The 15,815-nt window shown below is 33.6% G+C and overlaps 1 protein-coding gene across 2 annotated transcripts; it reads left to right on the top strand.

Moving 5' to 3' along the window:
• The first annotated feature begins 10,287 nt into the window (after positions 1-10,287).
• LOC104890346 (probable protein phosphatase 2C 34) lies at positions 10,288-15,476 on the top strand. 2 transcript variants are annotated; one of them, XM_010675790.4, is made up of 7 exons: positions 10,288-10,446; positions 10,517-10,560; positions 11,433-11,687; positions 12,009-12,317; positions 13,959-14,076; positions 14,225-14,448; positions 15,119-15,476. In XM_010675790.4, exons 3-7 carry the CDS (start codon positions 11,442-11,444, stop codon positions 15,338-15,340), a joined length of 1,119 nt encoding a protein of 372 aa, XP_010674092.1. In that variant the 5' UTR covers positions 10,288-10,446; positions 10,517-10,560; positions 11,433-11,441; the 3' UTR covers positions 15,341-15,476. The 2 variants fall into 2 exon arrangements, with proteins under 2 accessions (XP_010674092.1, XP_048499492.1); XM_048643535.2 differs by having other exon boundaries at positions 10,302-10,560.
• Positions 15,477-15,815: the final 339 nt, after the last annotated feature.

Here is a 15,815-nt window from a genome sequence, read left to right as displayed (position 1 = left end):
TATATTGGTCGTTATGTTTGGTGCATGCATTGCCAACTCTAGCAACAAATTATCAATTAATGGTTGTTGCTCCAAATGGCAATGAATTATTATTGATATTAATTGCTAAACTTAGCAACAAATTATCAATTTGCCCTATAAGCTTTGGGGGAGACCTCGGTGAACTTACCAGCACAGATGAGATTACATACTAATTTTTTTTTTGAGGGGAAAAAGAAGTGCATTAACGATTACATACTAATTAAAATCAGTTAAATTATGTAATAAAAGAAACTTCTCTAATTAGAAGATAGTATATTTTTTATTTTTCTCCAACGCGGGACAAATCCAAAAAAAATCTTATGATATTTTAGCAACAAAGAATAATATCAAAACTTCTTTCAATGTCAACAAATCAGACATGTGCTGTCTAGTTTATTACAAAATGACATCAAATCAAAATATGATGTCATGTAGCAAATAGCAATAGATAGTAAGACAAATGGTTTCCTATAGGCTATAACAACAAATAAAAAAAATTGTTGCCATCATTTAATGGAAATATAAAGTAAAATATTTCACTTTTATTGAGGCAACAAATAAAGTGTTTACTATGTTGCATATACGTACATGTACTTAATATTTATACTGACATGTTTTTATATTGGCGAGCAGAGTTTACATGTTGATATGATATATTTTAAATGGAGGAGTTAGTGAAGAATAGTAATTAGCCTAGAAATTGTTACTTTATTTCCTAATTTCCATTGCCATAATTGAACAATAAAGTTATATCAATAAAGACTAGTTATTTCCGATGTATTGTAAGAGTTTAATTATTAGTTAGTATTTTAGCCTTTAACGTTATTACATAGTGATAGTACTCTCAAGTTTGTCAAGAGTTTTATATTAAACTATGTTTTTTTTTTTTAAAAAAAAAAAAGAGAAACTTGAGGGTGTTGTTGCAAAGTGGTATTAAGAGCTTTTAGGTTTAACAAATTAAAGGATTTACTAAGGAGAGTTTGGATAAATTTAGGAAAGGCATATAAGCTAGGGTTTCACATTTATGTGCATATCTTTTTCCTTATTCTCCCTAAAAAGTTATATTTTCAAGTATAATATATACTTTGAAGAAAGGAATAAGTGTGTGGAATAATTTTTCTGAGCAACGTTCTGGCTGAAAAAGACTTGGTACTTAAGTTGGCCGTTTGTGTCGCGCCTCTTTTTAATTGATTTTTTTTGGAAGTCCTTAATTATTCACAATTGTATTATTATTATTTTATATAATTTGTGACATTTTGTCTATTTAATACGAAAATATTATTAAATTTTTTTGTAAGGAATGAGGTTCCATTGTCTTCATGATATTTTGGGTGGTACTTACTTTTAGTAATTCTTTTACCACACATTCGTTATGAAAATTATAATGCTTTTTTCGTGCCCATTTTAGTAAAAATATGGAATGATATTTTTTTTTTTTTTTTTTGACATCAGATAAACTTGCATTAATAAAATTGAATTACAACCTAGAAAACATACTAACCAAACATAAGAAAATCATCTTGAACAGGATTAGGTACTAAAATAGGATTAGTTACTAAAACAGGGGGGGAAGGGGCATAACATTTCTTCCGACAAGGATAGCAGACGTCCTCAGTAAAGCAGGATGGACTTCGCTTGAGTCCAATGCGCACCCTGCAAAACAAAGGGTTAGAAAAAGAGGTACTTCGACGCTTTACCGTAGTATGTTGGCTTTTGATACTGGAGTGCACACGAGAGGAAATTTTCATCTTGCTGGTAGACTGATTGTTGACCCGTGAAGTAGACTTTGCCGGCGAACAAAAGGAGGTGCTTGGAGGTACTAACAAAGAGACACAAGACGACTTTTCGGAATCCATACTGGTAGCCGCGACATCGGGGCCGAAATTTGGAGTTTGTTTACACTGCTCGTACCCTTCCACAGGGGAGTGTCTCATCTCCATGGGTGTATGGTAAGCTGTAGTCGTGCTGCAATCCATCTTCTGTGATGGATTTATAGTTCGGATGCTGATGATTTGATTTTGGGAAGAGCAATGGTAATGCAAGGTTCTCCCCGCTGACATCACCCTATACATTGAGGGGGTGATATGCAGATAGGTGTCCTGCGCTTTCCGATTTGAAAATCGGAATTGGGACCCTGTAGATTTCGTTTTTTTCCCAGAAGTAGACTTCGGGACTGAATTAGAAACTTTAATGTCGTGATCTGCTCCAACGACATTCATGGTCACCTTCTCTGAGAAGGTTTGATTCTTTTCCTCTTTGGTAGTGGTGGTACCCTGGTAGGATTTCCTTTCTCCTACCTTTCTCCTTTTCTCCTCCTTCCCAAGGAATGAAGATGAACATACTTCATCCATACCGACAGTTTGATCCTTAAAATCAACAAAATTTGAAGACATTCCTAACGTGGACAATACTTCATTAAATTTTTGTTGAAATTCTCCATTGTTCGGATGGAATTTAAGAGCTTGAGTAAGATCGAGTAACGCTATGTCGGGTTGGCTAAGTTCCAAAGCTGCAACAGCTCGCCTAAAAAAAGCTTTGGCATTGGTAGCGTCATACATTAAAACAAGAGAGCATAACTCACCCACTTTCTGAAAATCCTTTTCCTTAGTAAAACACGCAGCCAAATTCAGATTGATAGATAAAGCTAGACTTAAAAACACAGACTTTTCCTCCTCATTATTGACGTCCGCAAAATACAAGAACTTGATGGCTTGAGTATAGTGTGCAATGGCTGACCTAATATCATTGTTTCGGTAAAAGGTATTACCCTCAGCTTTCAAACTTCGAGCATAATCGAAGATACCAAACGGGTTAATAAGAAAATCAAGCCTCTGGACCCAATTAGTGGAAGAACAGTCAAGTTCATCAAAGTGATAAAGGCACAAATCCCCCTTTAACTCATCCATACTGTTCAAGAATTCTAAGATAACTAGATAACTCTAAAAGACTAAAACAATAAACCAGTAGAAGATAAAGAGGCACCAACAACAGCCTAAACTGGGTTGAAATTCTACGCCTATTAGAAATTAAGCAACGAAAAACGAAAAAGTAAAACTAAAATGATACCCTCACAGTAGGTAGTAGCTTCGTAGGAGAAGAAACTCAGGTGATGGTGATGATTCGCCGGCACCCAGAAAAAGAACCCAAGGTATGTCGTTGTTGTGGCGGCCGATTACGAGCGGCGGCGTTCCTCGCGATTCCAGAAAACACACTTGTACTGTAGCGAGCGACTGACTACTGTGGGGGAAAGGAAGCTGGGCTCGCCGACGACCTTTATAGAGCCGGAGATGCTCAGGCCGTCGACGAGCCAGTAGGGGAGGGGGGAAAAAAACGGCGGAGGCGATGTGTGTCGCTAGGGTTTCACTTTTGTTGGGGAGGTTTCGCTCTTTTCCGTGTGAAGTCAATTAATCCACATAATATGGAATGATATTGCGAGTAGTTATGTGCGTACCATTATGAGATATGCTAATTTCCTAATAGAGCAAGGACACGCATAATTCAATTATCAAAAACTAACAATTGCTCTAGTTTTAGAACACCTACCTTAAATCGAAGCCTACCATAGATTATACTTCAAATATTATAACGTAACAAATTTGTTGGATGGAAAGCCAACTTAGAGGACCATTACCAAAAGGGAATTTGGTTATGTACCTTACTATTAAATCCCCTCTTGGTAATGGTCCTCCAAGTTGGTTTTTCATATCCAACAAATTCATTATATTATACTCCCTCTGTTTCATATTAATTTACACACTTACACTTTTCACACATGCCAATGCAAAACTTTGAGGAGATATATCTTTAGCTTTGTATTTGTAAAAATTATAAAATGTACATATTAATAAAATACATGTGATGATGAATCTAACAAGATCCCACATGACTATATTTTCATCCGCGGATAAATCACAAATGATGGTCAAAGTGAATTTGAAAATAATGTAAAATGTCAAAGTGTGTAGATTAAAATGAAACGGAGGGAGTAATATTTAGAGTATAATTCATGATAGGCTTCGATGTAAGGTAGGTGTTCTAAGACTAGAGCAATTGTTGGTCTGTGATAATTGAATTATATGTGTCCTTGCTCTATTAGGAAGTTTGCATACCACATAATGATACACACATAACTTCTCGCTGTATATTAATATCTTTTCACTAGAATGGGCACGAAAAAAGCACTATGATTTTCCATAACAAATATGTGGTAAAAGAATTACTAAAAGTAAGTACCACCCAAGATGTCATAAGGACAATCAAACCTCATTGCTTACAAAACTTTAATAATATTTTTGTATTAAATAGACAAATTATCATATATTATTCATAAATAACAATAATACAAGTGGAAATAAATAAGGATTTCCAAAAAAACACTTTATTTGTATTTTTAAAAAAACAAATATATATATCTATATATATATATATATATATAATTATTTTTCAGTATGAATATTAGGTTTTTACGTGCACGAAAAAACTTAGTCGAGGGAGTTCCCAGGAAACAGAGGTGCAGTACAAACGGTCAACTTAAGTATTAAGTCTTTCCTAGCTAGAACTTTCCATAGAATAATTAGTCCACATACTTATTCATTTCTTCAAAACATGGGTGGTTTCGAGGGTGTGGTAGTTTCGGATAAATGGTGAGTGGTGGTGGTTTCGCCCATATATGGTGGGTGTTTTCAAGGGTGTGGTGGTTTCGGGGTGGGAATGGTGGTGTTGGAGGAAAAGTAGGAGGGAGAGTGGTGCAGAGAGGGGGAAGGAGAAAGAAAGCAAAAAGGAAAAAAAAGGTTATTATTTATTTAATATAAAATTTAAAAACCAACTAATTTTGTCCCTGTTTACATGTTTATCAGGTTGAATCTAGTTTTGTCTTTACTTTAAGAATGTTGGTATAAAGTTTGCTATATTCAATCATAATCGCAAGTTTGTATCATTGCGAGGTAAATAACAAAAGTTTGTATTATTCTAGTTAAATAATCCTATTTCCAAATGTTCACTTATTATTTCCTCCGTTCTAAAAAAAAAGAAATACTACTTATCATTTTAGATCGTTTCAAAATAAATATAATGAAACGTCACTATATTTGGTACTTCTCTCTACCTCTCTATTCATCATATGGGTCCTTCTCTTTCTTTCTCTCTATCTATTTCTTCTCATATCCTCGTACCAAGGTATTAATACGTTTCTTTTAAAACAGAACTGAGGAGGTATATTTTTTACTTTGTATTTATTTGAGTATTCATAGCAAAAGTTTTGCATTGTCAACTAATATATATATATATATATATATATATATATATATATATATATATATTATATATATATATATATATATATATATATATATATATATATATAATTAAGTAAGTTTATACTTTTTTTCCATCCATATTAGCTCGAAGTTTTTTTTTTCTCACTCGTTCTACAATAGTATGAACACTTCTATTTTGTGAATGGTGATGATATTGATACTTTAATATCTCTACGCCCTCTTTCCGACCCACCACAATCCTTTATATTAAATAAAAAAAATTCACTTTTTTATGTTTAAAAAAAAAATTATCCCACTAATTCTTATTACATATAACTTCTTAAAAATAATAATAACAATTGATAACCACTCCACAATATCTCTATTATATAAGGGAAGGGGGGAGCAATGGTGTCCTCTTTTGAAATGCCTATTTTACCCCTCTTTCCTTTCTAAACTACGAAAGAAATATCAAAATCAAAATCGACACTCAAAGAAAACTATTCAAAGAAAACTACCGAAAATTAATAGAGTATTGTACTTAATTTAAAAATTAACTAAAAAATTATAATATTAGAAATCATAAATACATTCAATAAAATTTCTATTTTGTTCCTAGAATTTAACTTTCAAAAGTAAAAAAAAAAAAAAAAAAAAAAAAAAACGAATGGTGAGAGACTTAAGTGACAGAAACTAAACCAATCAAATTTTGCAACTAAAAACAATTATATTTCGTATGTCTATATTCAAATTTTGACTCTTATGCCGAAGAAAATCGAGTTTCTGTTTTGAAAAAAATTCAAGCACGCATCGCGTGCAAAAAATTCTAGTATCAACTAAAACTATGAGCCGAAATATTTGTACTCTGCCTTTTTAATCAAAAAAATAACCCACATTCACTATCCTTAGCAAAAATACCTTCCTAAAACCTTAATTCCTATCACAACTTATCAATAACATACCAATATTATATTCCCGTCAAAAAAAACATACCAATAATATTCACTTAACAACTTATCTCTTAATTTGAACTAGTTTAAAATAGAGGAAGTAATAATTTGATATATAGATCCCCTTGTATTGTCTTAAAAATAATATATATTACCCCTCAAATAATGAAACAATATACCAAATTAATAATTGATAACAATATGTAATGGTAATATTTAAATCATAATATGAATTCATGTGATCGTTACAAATAATAAGATGACCTTCCACCCAAAATATCTCCAGGTTGTGCAACATATGATTTTGTCGTCCCCCAATAATATCATCAATATATATAAGTATATAACAAATCATTATAATATTATATTCTTCAATATTAACATAAATAATTCACTTCAAAATCCATCAATCTCACAAAAACAAGTATTATGATAAGATCGATCATAAATAAGTACCTGTACTTTACATATACTAATAAGGTAAACTTACACCTAAAATATCCTCCAAGTTGTTATTGAATATTGATTATTGAGGTTGAAGTGCAATTAGGTTTCGTCCCCCACAAAAAATAAGAGTGTTGTAGCATTTCTTGTGATGGCGATATTCTCTCTATTGAGGAGAAGATTTACATTAAATATGTTGTTACAATGATAGTGATACCTGAAATGGAATATGTTCTGTAGTGATACGTTTTAATACTACTACTAAAGTAAAAACTACTACTATTAGTTATGATAACAACATTGCTTGATCACATCCTAAACTTATTTAACAGATAGTTGACCCTTAATTAATCATGATATATGAGTTGTAGAATAACTAATATCCACTAATAATAAGCGAGGCAATCTTTGAAGTTATGTAAAACACAGAAGTATTGGAGTATTAATTAAGTTAAATTGCCATATTTGTTGAATTTTATTCTTACAAGCAACTTAGTGCTTTTACTTAGGGTGTCAAAATCAGACCAAATTATGGACCGCATCCGATCCGCATCCGATTTATCCGGTCCGTCATAATCAAGTTTTCCAATCGATCCGCCATCCCGATCTAGAATCAACCCAGTCCAGTTATACCCAAATATATCATAACCCAACTCAACTTGTTACTGACCCAAACTTAACCCGAACACAAAATTTCGTACCCAACATGCGCCCGACCTAAATTCAATCCAAAACCAACTAGAGCCGAGAAAACCCATTTAGGCACAACCCATTATAACCCTACCCATGTCAACCCAGCCCATTACTGATTCGAAGTTATCAATCAAATTGTTAGTTCATGCATGTTCTTATAAATACTTCTATATAAGATATTGAAAAATTATTATTAATAAAATCTTTTGACATATTTGATAATATGATTATGCTTAACATTGACCAATTCTATTAAGTTGTTCATTTATGTATTTCCTGCATTATCGCGTACACAGATATGTGTGTGCCGACTCGAATTTCGATTGATATCGATAATGACTAGAAACTAACCGACTCAAACATATAAATGACCATTCCAACTCCATCGTACATGAACCCGACTTGAGCTGACCCAAGTCCATCCGAACATGATCTGAGCTGACCTAAGTCCATCTGAACCCAATTTGATCCGCGCAAACCCATCTAGAACACGACGTATGCATATACAAAACCGATTTGAGCCGAGATGAATGATCCAACCCATACCCAACCCACATCGGAGTATAAGTTTGTCGGGTTTGATCCGACCTAAGTGGAACCAACTCTGGGTGTGCACAAACCAGCCCAGTCTCCCGAATACCAAGATTCCGGTCCAAACCCGGAAGATTTTGGTCCAGACCTGTTGGACCGGAATTTCTTTTATTTTAGTAAAAAAAAAAGTTTATATGTTAAAAACAAAATTCAAAGGTAGAAAGTTAGAAATTTAAAAACCTTCTATTTATTCTTTTAGGATTATTGTTATTAAAATTATTAATTTTTAATGTATATAACTTATAAATATATTTAAATAAAATAAAAAAGATTTTTTAAAAATTCCAGTCCAAGAGTTTCAGGACCGAACCGTATCGGAAAAATTCTGGTCCGGTCCATGAAAATCACGGATTTCGGTCCAACCGGTTCCGGTCCGGTCTTATAGTGGTGCACACCCCTAGGTCCAACACAACCTACACTCGATCTTACAAAAGGATTGGTCCGGTACAATCTGACCCAAACACATCCAACACAACTCCGGCCAAATCAGACCTATCGGATAACCCAGATTTGACACCCCTAGACTTTTAATAATATTGATCTAACCCACATTACATAGAAAATAAAAAGTTCTTTAATATGAGCCATGTCCTGTGTTTATGAATAGGAAGAAGAGAGTTATTTGCTTTAAAACCTGATTTTTTCGCTTTATTACAAAAAGATAAAGAGTACGAGAGAGCTTGTGGTTCTAAATACTAGGTATAGTCGTATAGGTGATTCTGTCAATAATTTTTATAAAACTCCAAGATATGAATTTCTATTACATATGAGAACTTTTGAGAAATTTGGTATTCACTTTTTTAACCAATAAATTCCTACTGGCTTCCTTAAAAACAAAAAAAATACAAATAGCAATCCTTTGATTTGGATAAAAAAGAGGAGAATTCAATCACTTATTAAAAAATCTACACAACGGTTTTATTCCACGCATGCACAACGTGCATATAAGGCTAGTTACTACTTAATAATAAAAGTGAATTGAGTATCTTGATATTATAATTAAGAAAAATAGTATGCAACATAGTATGACCTAGGAAGTACTCTCTCCACTCTAAAAAATATTTTTGCTTGTTTTTTTAAAAAAATTTCAATTTACCTATTTGATCATCAATGTCTTTGGATTCATATAAAAAAAAATGAGAAACTTTTCATAATAAAAGAAACTAAATGACCTCAATTAGCTATCCAATCAGCAAGTGATTGAATTCCTAAGATATATGACGAATGTGATAACATGTAAAATATCGATGAAGGCAATTTCTTCTCAGTATTGCAAGAATTTGAATATTTGAGGACTCGTTTTCGTGAAGTTTACCTAGAACATATTTATTACAAGCCAACCGTGTTGCTGGTCCGATTGAAAATCATAACCATCTTTTTTCTTCTTTGATTCTAGATAATGTATTGGACCCGCGATTTATGAATTTTTTATTTTGGCAATTCTATATTCACAAGTAGGATTCCTAATTTATGTATTTACTATAATATTAATGTGGATCAAGTCCATTCAAAACTAACTTTAGATATTTAAAAACAACTATCCTGTAAAAGCATATATAACATCAGTCAAAATTGTCAAATTGACTTCAACACTACAAAGTATGGCGCGGGTGCACCTGGCACCACCAACTTTGACTACTCGTCAAAACACACCAAACTATTAGCCTAGGTGCAACGAGTGTCATAAATGACGCCAGAGCTAACTTTTCTTACTAACGACGGGGAATTCGTGTTATTCCCCCCCCCCCCATTTCCCCCTTTTTCTTTCATTCATTGATTAGAAGCCTAAGACACTTGAACATGTGTCGAGAAAAGTTTGTTTCAGCGTTATTTATGACACTCACTGTACCCAAATCAATAGTTTTCTGGTGTTTTAACTTTTAAACACTAGTTAAAATTGATAGCGCTAGATGCACCGGCATCATAATTTATAATGTTGAGGCCAATTTAACCTAAATTTTGTAGAATAAGTGGGAAAAAAAAAAGTGTGGTGAGTGCCTGAGTGGTGACTACTACAACGCCTTGTAGACTGTAGCTATACATATGACAAAGTCCACATATTCTCCCTTTTGTCAACATTTTTTACTGTCCCACCGTCACCTACTGACCTCAAATTAGTAACCTACTTACCAAACCTGCAAAGTCGTTAACATAAAGGCATGTATTACAATTAACGACATCCACCCAATAATTGTAGTAATTAACATCCCTAACAACGTTCAAATTAAGTACAACTTTTTCATGACTTCTATGTAGAAAATTTATAGAGTAAGAACAAGAGTACACGTACACTTCTCAGTTGCATACTTGTATCTTTATGTAAATGTTATACATTTTCGTCCTTTTGTTCTCTTTCTCTCTCTCTTCCTCAATAAAAACATCCAGAAATATAAACACTACAAAGGAAGAAAGATATGGACTCTTGTGACCCATTTCTTCCTTCATTTTCTGGAAATATCCTCTCTTCACATTTATTTCTCTTCAAATTTCAGGTTGATTTTTCACTTTTTTATCTCCTGCATCAACTTCCTGTTCTCTGATCTTTACTTTCTCTCTCTTCAGTGACCGTTGGAATCTGGAAGAAGGAAAATTCAGAGGAGAAAAAGGTGTTTAAATTTTTACTGTCAATGAAAGTTACTATTTTTATCATATTATAAATTTATAACTCCATCTTTTTGTTGCTTTCTTTGTAGAATTTTTCTATTCTTAGTATAGTTAAGAATTATGGGTTTTTATTGTTCTTTGATTTTGTGAAATGGGTTATTTGAATTTCCATTTTTTTTGGAGAAAAGTTGCTGTCTTTTGTTTGGCTTTAATGAAGGATTTGAAGTTATGTTTTTAGAAAGAATGGAAGATGGATTAAATGGGGCCCTGTTGCTATCTAGGAGATTGTTTGTTTATTTATTTATAGAATAAGATTGAGTTTGTTTGATCAAAACTTTTACTCTTCTTCTTTGTTGAAAGTATTAATTTTTAATATAAAGTCAAGTGTTTTTAGGAGCATATTGTTTAAGATATAGTTTTAATTTCATATTAATTCCCAATATCAGAAAATGGAATTGAGGAAAAAGAGTTGAAAACTTCTTTGATCATCATTTGTAATGATTCAGAATTATTTTCTTTTACATGTTTTTTTATGTGGCTGTAGTGATTTTTTTGGCAAGTAATGGAATTCCATGTAAGCTTCAATATACTTTAACTTCATCTGGATATATAATTATTGCTACTTTACTCCCTTCTAGATTAATCTTGATTCAATAACCAAATAAAACAAGCTCATTATGTTATAAATTGTTTGTGATTCTTAACTTTCTAGTTCAGATCACATATGTTCCAAAACATTCAGTTCAAGTTTGAAATATCCAAAATTTATTGTGCTTTACTTGAGGTCATTAGTCTTTTTTTAGAGGGTTGATTGTTATAAATGGCAATATACTAAATTTCAATCGGTGGGTGTTGTTGTTACTGATAATTGTAGGAGGAGAAAATGGGTCATTGGTCATCAATGTTTAATGGGTTAGCAAGATCGTTTTCGATGAAAAAACTAAAGAATTCAAGTAATGGAGATGTAGGAAAGGAAGCTGCAGAAACTATGGCAAAGGATGCTAAGAAGAGTGATCTGATATTAAGGTCTTCTGGCATTGTTAATGTTAATGGGTCCGAAAATTTCGCCTCAGTTTTTACAAGAAGGGGCCAGAAAGGTGTTAATCAAGATTGTTGCATGGTTTGGGAGGTATGCATCAGTTATCATATCATATATTTCCTTTTTTTCTGGTGCATTAGAAGAAGAATACAACTTGGTAAGTTTTTGTATTATTGTAGATTTGAAGTTATTATAATCATTGTTCTGTTCACTCAAATGATTAATGGTGTAAAACCTCATAATTGAATGATATATGTTTGTTGTTGGATAGAATAAACTTTGTAATATTAGATGGTTTTTTTATATTCTCTCTGTTGTGAAGATATGAACTGGAGAATATTATTAGACATCAACTATTATTCAATCTTAACAGACCAAGAATAACTGAAGTTTGGTTTATGTCCATGTCAGGAATTTGGATGTCAACCTGATATGTTATTTTGTGGCATTTTCGATGGGCATGGTCCCTGGGGTCATTTTGTGGCAAAGACGGTTAGGGAATCGATGCCACCATCGTTGTTATGCAATTGGCAAGAGTCTCTTGCTGAAATGGTGCTTGACCCGGATTTTGACCTAGAGTTAGATAAGAAGGTGGATTGGTTTAATATATGGAAGCGTTCCTACTTGAAGACGTGTGCTACTATCGATCAAGAACTTGAGCAGCACAGAAAGATTGATGCATTTTACAGTGGAACAACTGCCCTCTCAATCGTGAGACAGGTACTAAATTCCGTTTTATGGTTGAGTGTTTGAGACTATGTGATTGCTATTGAGTTGGGAATTTCATAGTGGAAATCAAAATCAGCTTGCATTCTTTGATAGTTCATCTTTTTTTCTGCCTAAAGTTGTTTCCTAAAGCATGCAAATTATGTGTCTAGTAATTGATAAGGACGCGTAAGAAAGTGGATATTAAGTTTTTAAATGAAGCTTAATTGTGACTCATGAGAACCGAATGTGGATAAGTTAGTGAGCCACTCGATTCCCGGGGTAGTAAGGGTTTGATTCTCACTAAAGTTGCAATCTACACCTTATGTGCCATGTGGTGGTCTCTTTTTATCGGATGTAACCTGATGCATATAGCTCAACCTTTCATGTTTTAATCTTTTTACATGTTTGCTCTTATGACTTATGAGTTCCGAGGTGTTTGTTTGGTTGTGGTCCTGCACTTGCGCAAGGAGAGAATGTGGGTAGTCCTATCTTTTTCATTGCCTGAGATTGTTGCTTCCCAAACCATGTCCCTGCATTTGCAAAAAGCTATGGAGGGCATGATAGTGGAGGGTCCTACTTTGAAGCTAAAGACTCCTAAGTATGATGAATAGATATTATGTTTAAGACAAAACATTAATTTGTGGCCCAAACCTTTCTCGGCCTCAAACTTTCACCTATTGTGGATCTCGCTTTCAGTATATCTTGATAGAATATTGTCTGATTTATAAAAGTTTACATACATATAACTATAAGGTTAATCTACTTTTAAATATATATCACAAGGCATTGTATTATAAGGCCATTTGCAAAGCATGGCGTTGTTGGATTCTGAATGCGTGATTAGTAGATTGACTAATGATGCCCATCTTTGTACGCTTTAGGATATTAGACTTCACCAGCCTTTTTGTAGCATGCGGAATCTGAGGCAAATTATGTACTTTTTCCACTAATGACTTATTAATCTTGATGATTCTTAAATTATACATATATATGACCAGAAGAGGACAAACTATTAGTTCATTTTGTCATAGGTTTCTTATATTATGACCCTATGGAAGTGTGGACTGACAAGCAGAATTAGTGTTGGAGTGGGTACCTGTCAAGTACATTCTCTTTTGTCCAGACTATACGACCAAAGTTGAACACCGTGATCAGTTTAATAGCAACTTGCTTAAGCTGGTGACTTCCACTTAATCTTTTGATTTACTAACCCGTGAACATGCTTAGATGCTTACTCACTTTGATTGCACCTTTAGTAAAGTTTCCTATGTCATATTGTATTCGTTAAGGCTACTAGCCAAAAAGTGTTACCTAATTCACTTGATTCCCCAAGAATTGCGATCCGGATAAGGCGAATTGGTACCTACAACTATGCAAGTGTTGTACTTACAGGCTAATATAGCAAAACCAGGTAGCCAAATTGCATTTGGTATCCATTTTTGTTTGGTGAATTAACTAACACTAAACCCGAAGATGGTGTAGGATGCTGCTATCCTAGTCTAATTGATTTGTATCAAGGAAGAATCTGTTTTTTTTTTACGGGAAGGAAGAACCTTGTTAATAAAATGATATACCGTAATTGGCCAAATTATGTACTTGTTGATCAAATAGATCTGTACTAAATTTAGTTATCCACATGTTTCTCATTTTCAGGGGGAGAAAATTATCATCGCCAATGTTGGCGACTCTCGTGCTGTATTGGCTACTACATCAGATGACGGTGATTTGGAAGCTGTGCAGCTCACTCTTGATTTCAAACCCGGATTGCCTCGTGAGTTTCACCATTTTCTCTGACCTCCTGCCGAAGTGTACTTGGAAGTGGCTATTATTAAGTTTTTAACCACAAATGTGGAAAATTAGATCACATAATTCTGCTAGAACTTTCGTGGATCCTAATGTTCTGTTTTTTTGTGCAACAGAGGAAGCTGAGCGAATAACACAATGTAATGGGCGAGTTTTCTGTTTACAAGACGAGCCAGGGGTACATAGGGTGTGGCTACCTGATGAGGAGCTGCCTGGGCTAGCAATGTCTAGAGCTTTTGGGGATTATTGCATCAAAGATTTTGGCCTTATATCTGTGCCTGAAGTGACTCAAAGGAATATTACCAGTAAAGACCAGTTCATTGTGCTGGCATCTGATGGGGTATGTAATGTACTTCTTGGATTTTTTTAAAATTCCACTAGCATATCAGAGAATAATATATCCCCCTAGTTTAAGAAAAAATATCTATAGTTGGTTCCTTGTTGAAGTCTTAGAAGTTTTTACTTCTTTAAGTAGCGCATAGTTAAACACGTAAGCTACGTTCGTCTGATCTAGATGTTATTTTAATTTTTTGACATGTCCTTTAGGTTACTTTAACCTTTGTAATGACAATGAATCAACAAACTATGCTATTCAATGACTTATGGTTTATGTTTAATATGCAAGTATGTAACTAATGGAATGAAAGTGTGTGTTAACCAACACCATACAACTTTACCAATCTGTTCTTGATGAACCAGACTAAAGTGAACTGTTTCGAAATTAGCCTGTTTTAGAAATTTCACCTTTTTGTTCTCTTTCAGGGTATATCTTATGCATTCCAAATGTTGGTGTATAATAAGTTACCACTATGTGAATTAACTATGTTTATGTGTTTTAAGAAAACTTTCTAACTATGAGCTTATTGGGTGTAAACTGTAAATTAGGAATACTACTTGCTTATTGATAAAATTCTGTCATTGAGGTTTTGTTCTTTTTTTTCTTTACTACTATAATTTGATGCAAATTATCTAAACGCTATTAACATACTGTCTGTTTTTCCTTGCACCAGGTATGGGATGTGGTCTCCAATCAAGAGGCAGTAGAGATTGTATCTTCATCCCTAGATCGAGGCAAGGCCGCTAAACGATTGGTAGATCATGCAGTCCGAGCATGGAAACGAAAGCGGCGAGGGATCGCAATAGATGATATCTCTGCCATTTGCCTTTTCTTCCACTCTCCCTCCTCTTCAACTCACCAAAACCTAGTCGAACCTGCTGTATTCACCAAATAGCTAGAAAATTTTACTGTGAAAAGGCAAAAGCTGATAAATCACACAGCTTTGTTTGTATCAGTATGTGTCAAATATCCTGTGCTTGATGAGTAAAATATGTGATTCATGTGAATGTCAAAATTCTCTTATCTGCCCACGTGATATGCTCCTTATCTTACTTTGTGCATGTTTTTTCTATTCTCAGCTTTAGTAAATATACTTCTATGATTCTATCTGCTTCATGAACTCCAAGTCTCCAAACCCTCTTGAGGCTAACTTTTTTGCCTTTTTTGGGTCCAAGATGCACATGTCGATGAGTGGCCTTGAAAGATTTTGGAAAAGCGAGTGGAAATGGAGTAAACGGGGAAGAGTGCCAATAGAATTAAAAGAAGGTTGATATTATAAAGATAATAATCCTGAACTAGAAATTCCGATTATTCACTATTAACTAGAAATTCCGATTATTCACTATTAACTAGAAATTCCGATTATTCAC

Source organism: Beta vulgaris, chromosome 4, assembly GCF_026745355.1.
Source record: "Beta vulgaris subsp. vulgaris cultivar EL10 chromosome 4, EL10.2, whole genome shotgun sequence".
Lineage (NCBI taxonomy): Eukaryota > Viridiplantae > Streptophyta > Magnoliopsida > Caryophyllales > Amaranthaceae > Beta > Beta vulgaris.
The sequence above is the reverse complement of the archived record's forward strand: the minus strand, read 5'-3'. Positions and strand labels throughout refer to the sequence as shown.

What these genes read in the sequence shown, in the direction of transcription:
- LOC104890346 (XM_010675790.4), top strand. Translation starts at nt 11,442, where the DNA reads ATGGGTCATTGGTCATCAATGTTTAATGGGTTAGCAAGATCGTTTTCG. An exon ending in TTTCAAACCCGGATTGCCTC is followed by an intron (nt 14,077 to 14,224) that starts GTGAGTTTCACC and finishes TTTGTGCAACAG; the next exon opens with AGGAAGCTGAGCGAATAACA. An exon ending in TTGTGCTGGCATCTGATGGG is followed by an intron (nt 14,449 to 15,118) that starts GTATGTAATGTA and finishes TCCTTGCACCAG; the next exon opens with GTATGGGATGTGGTCTCCAA.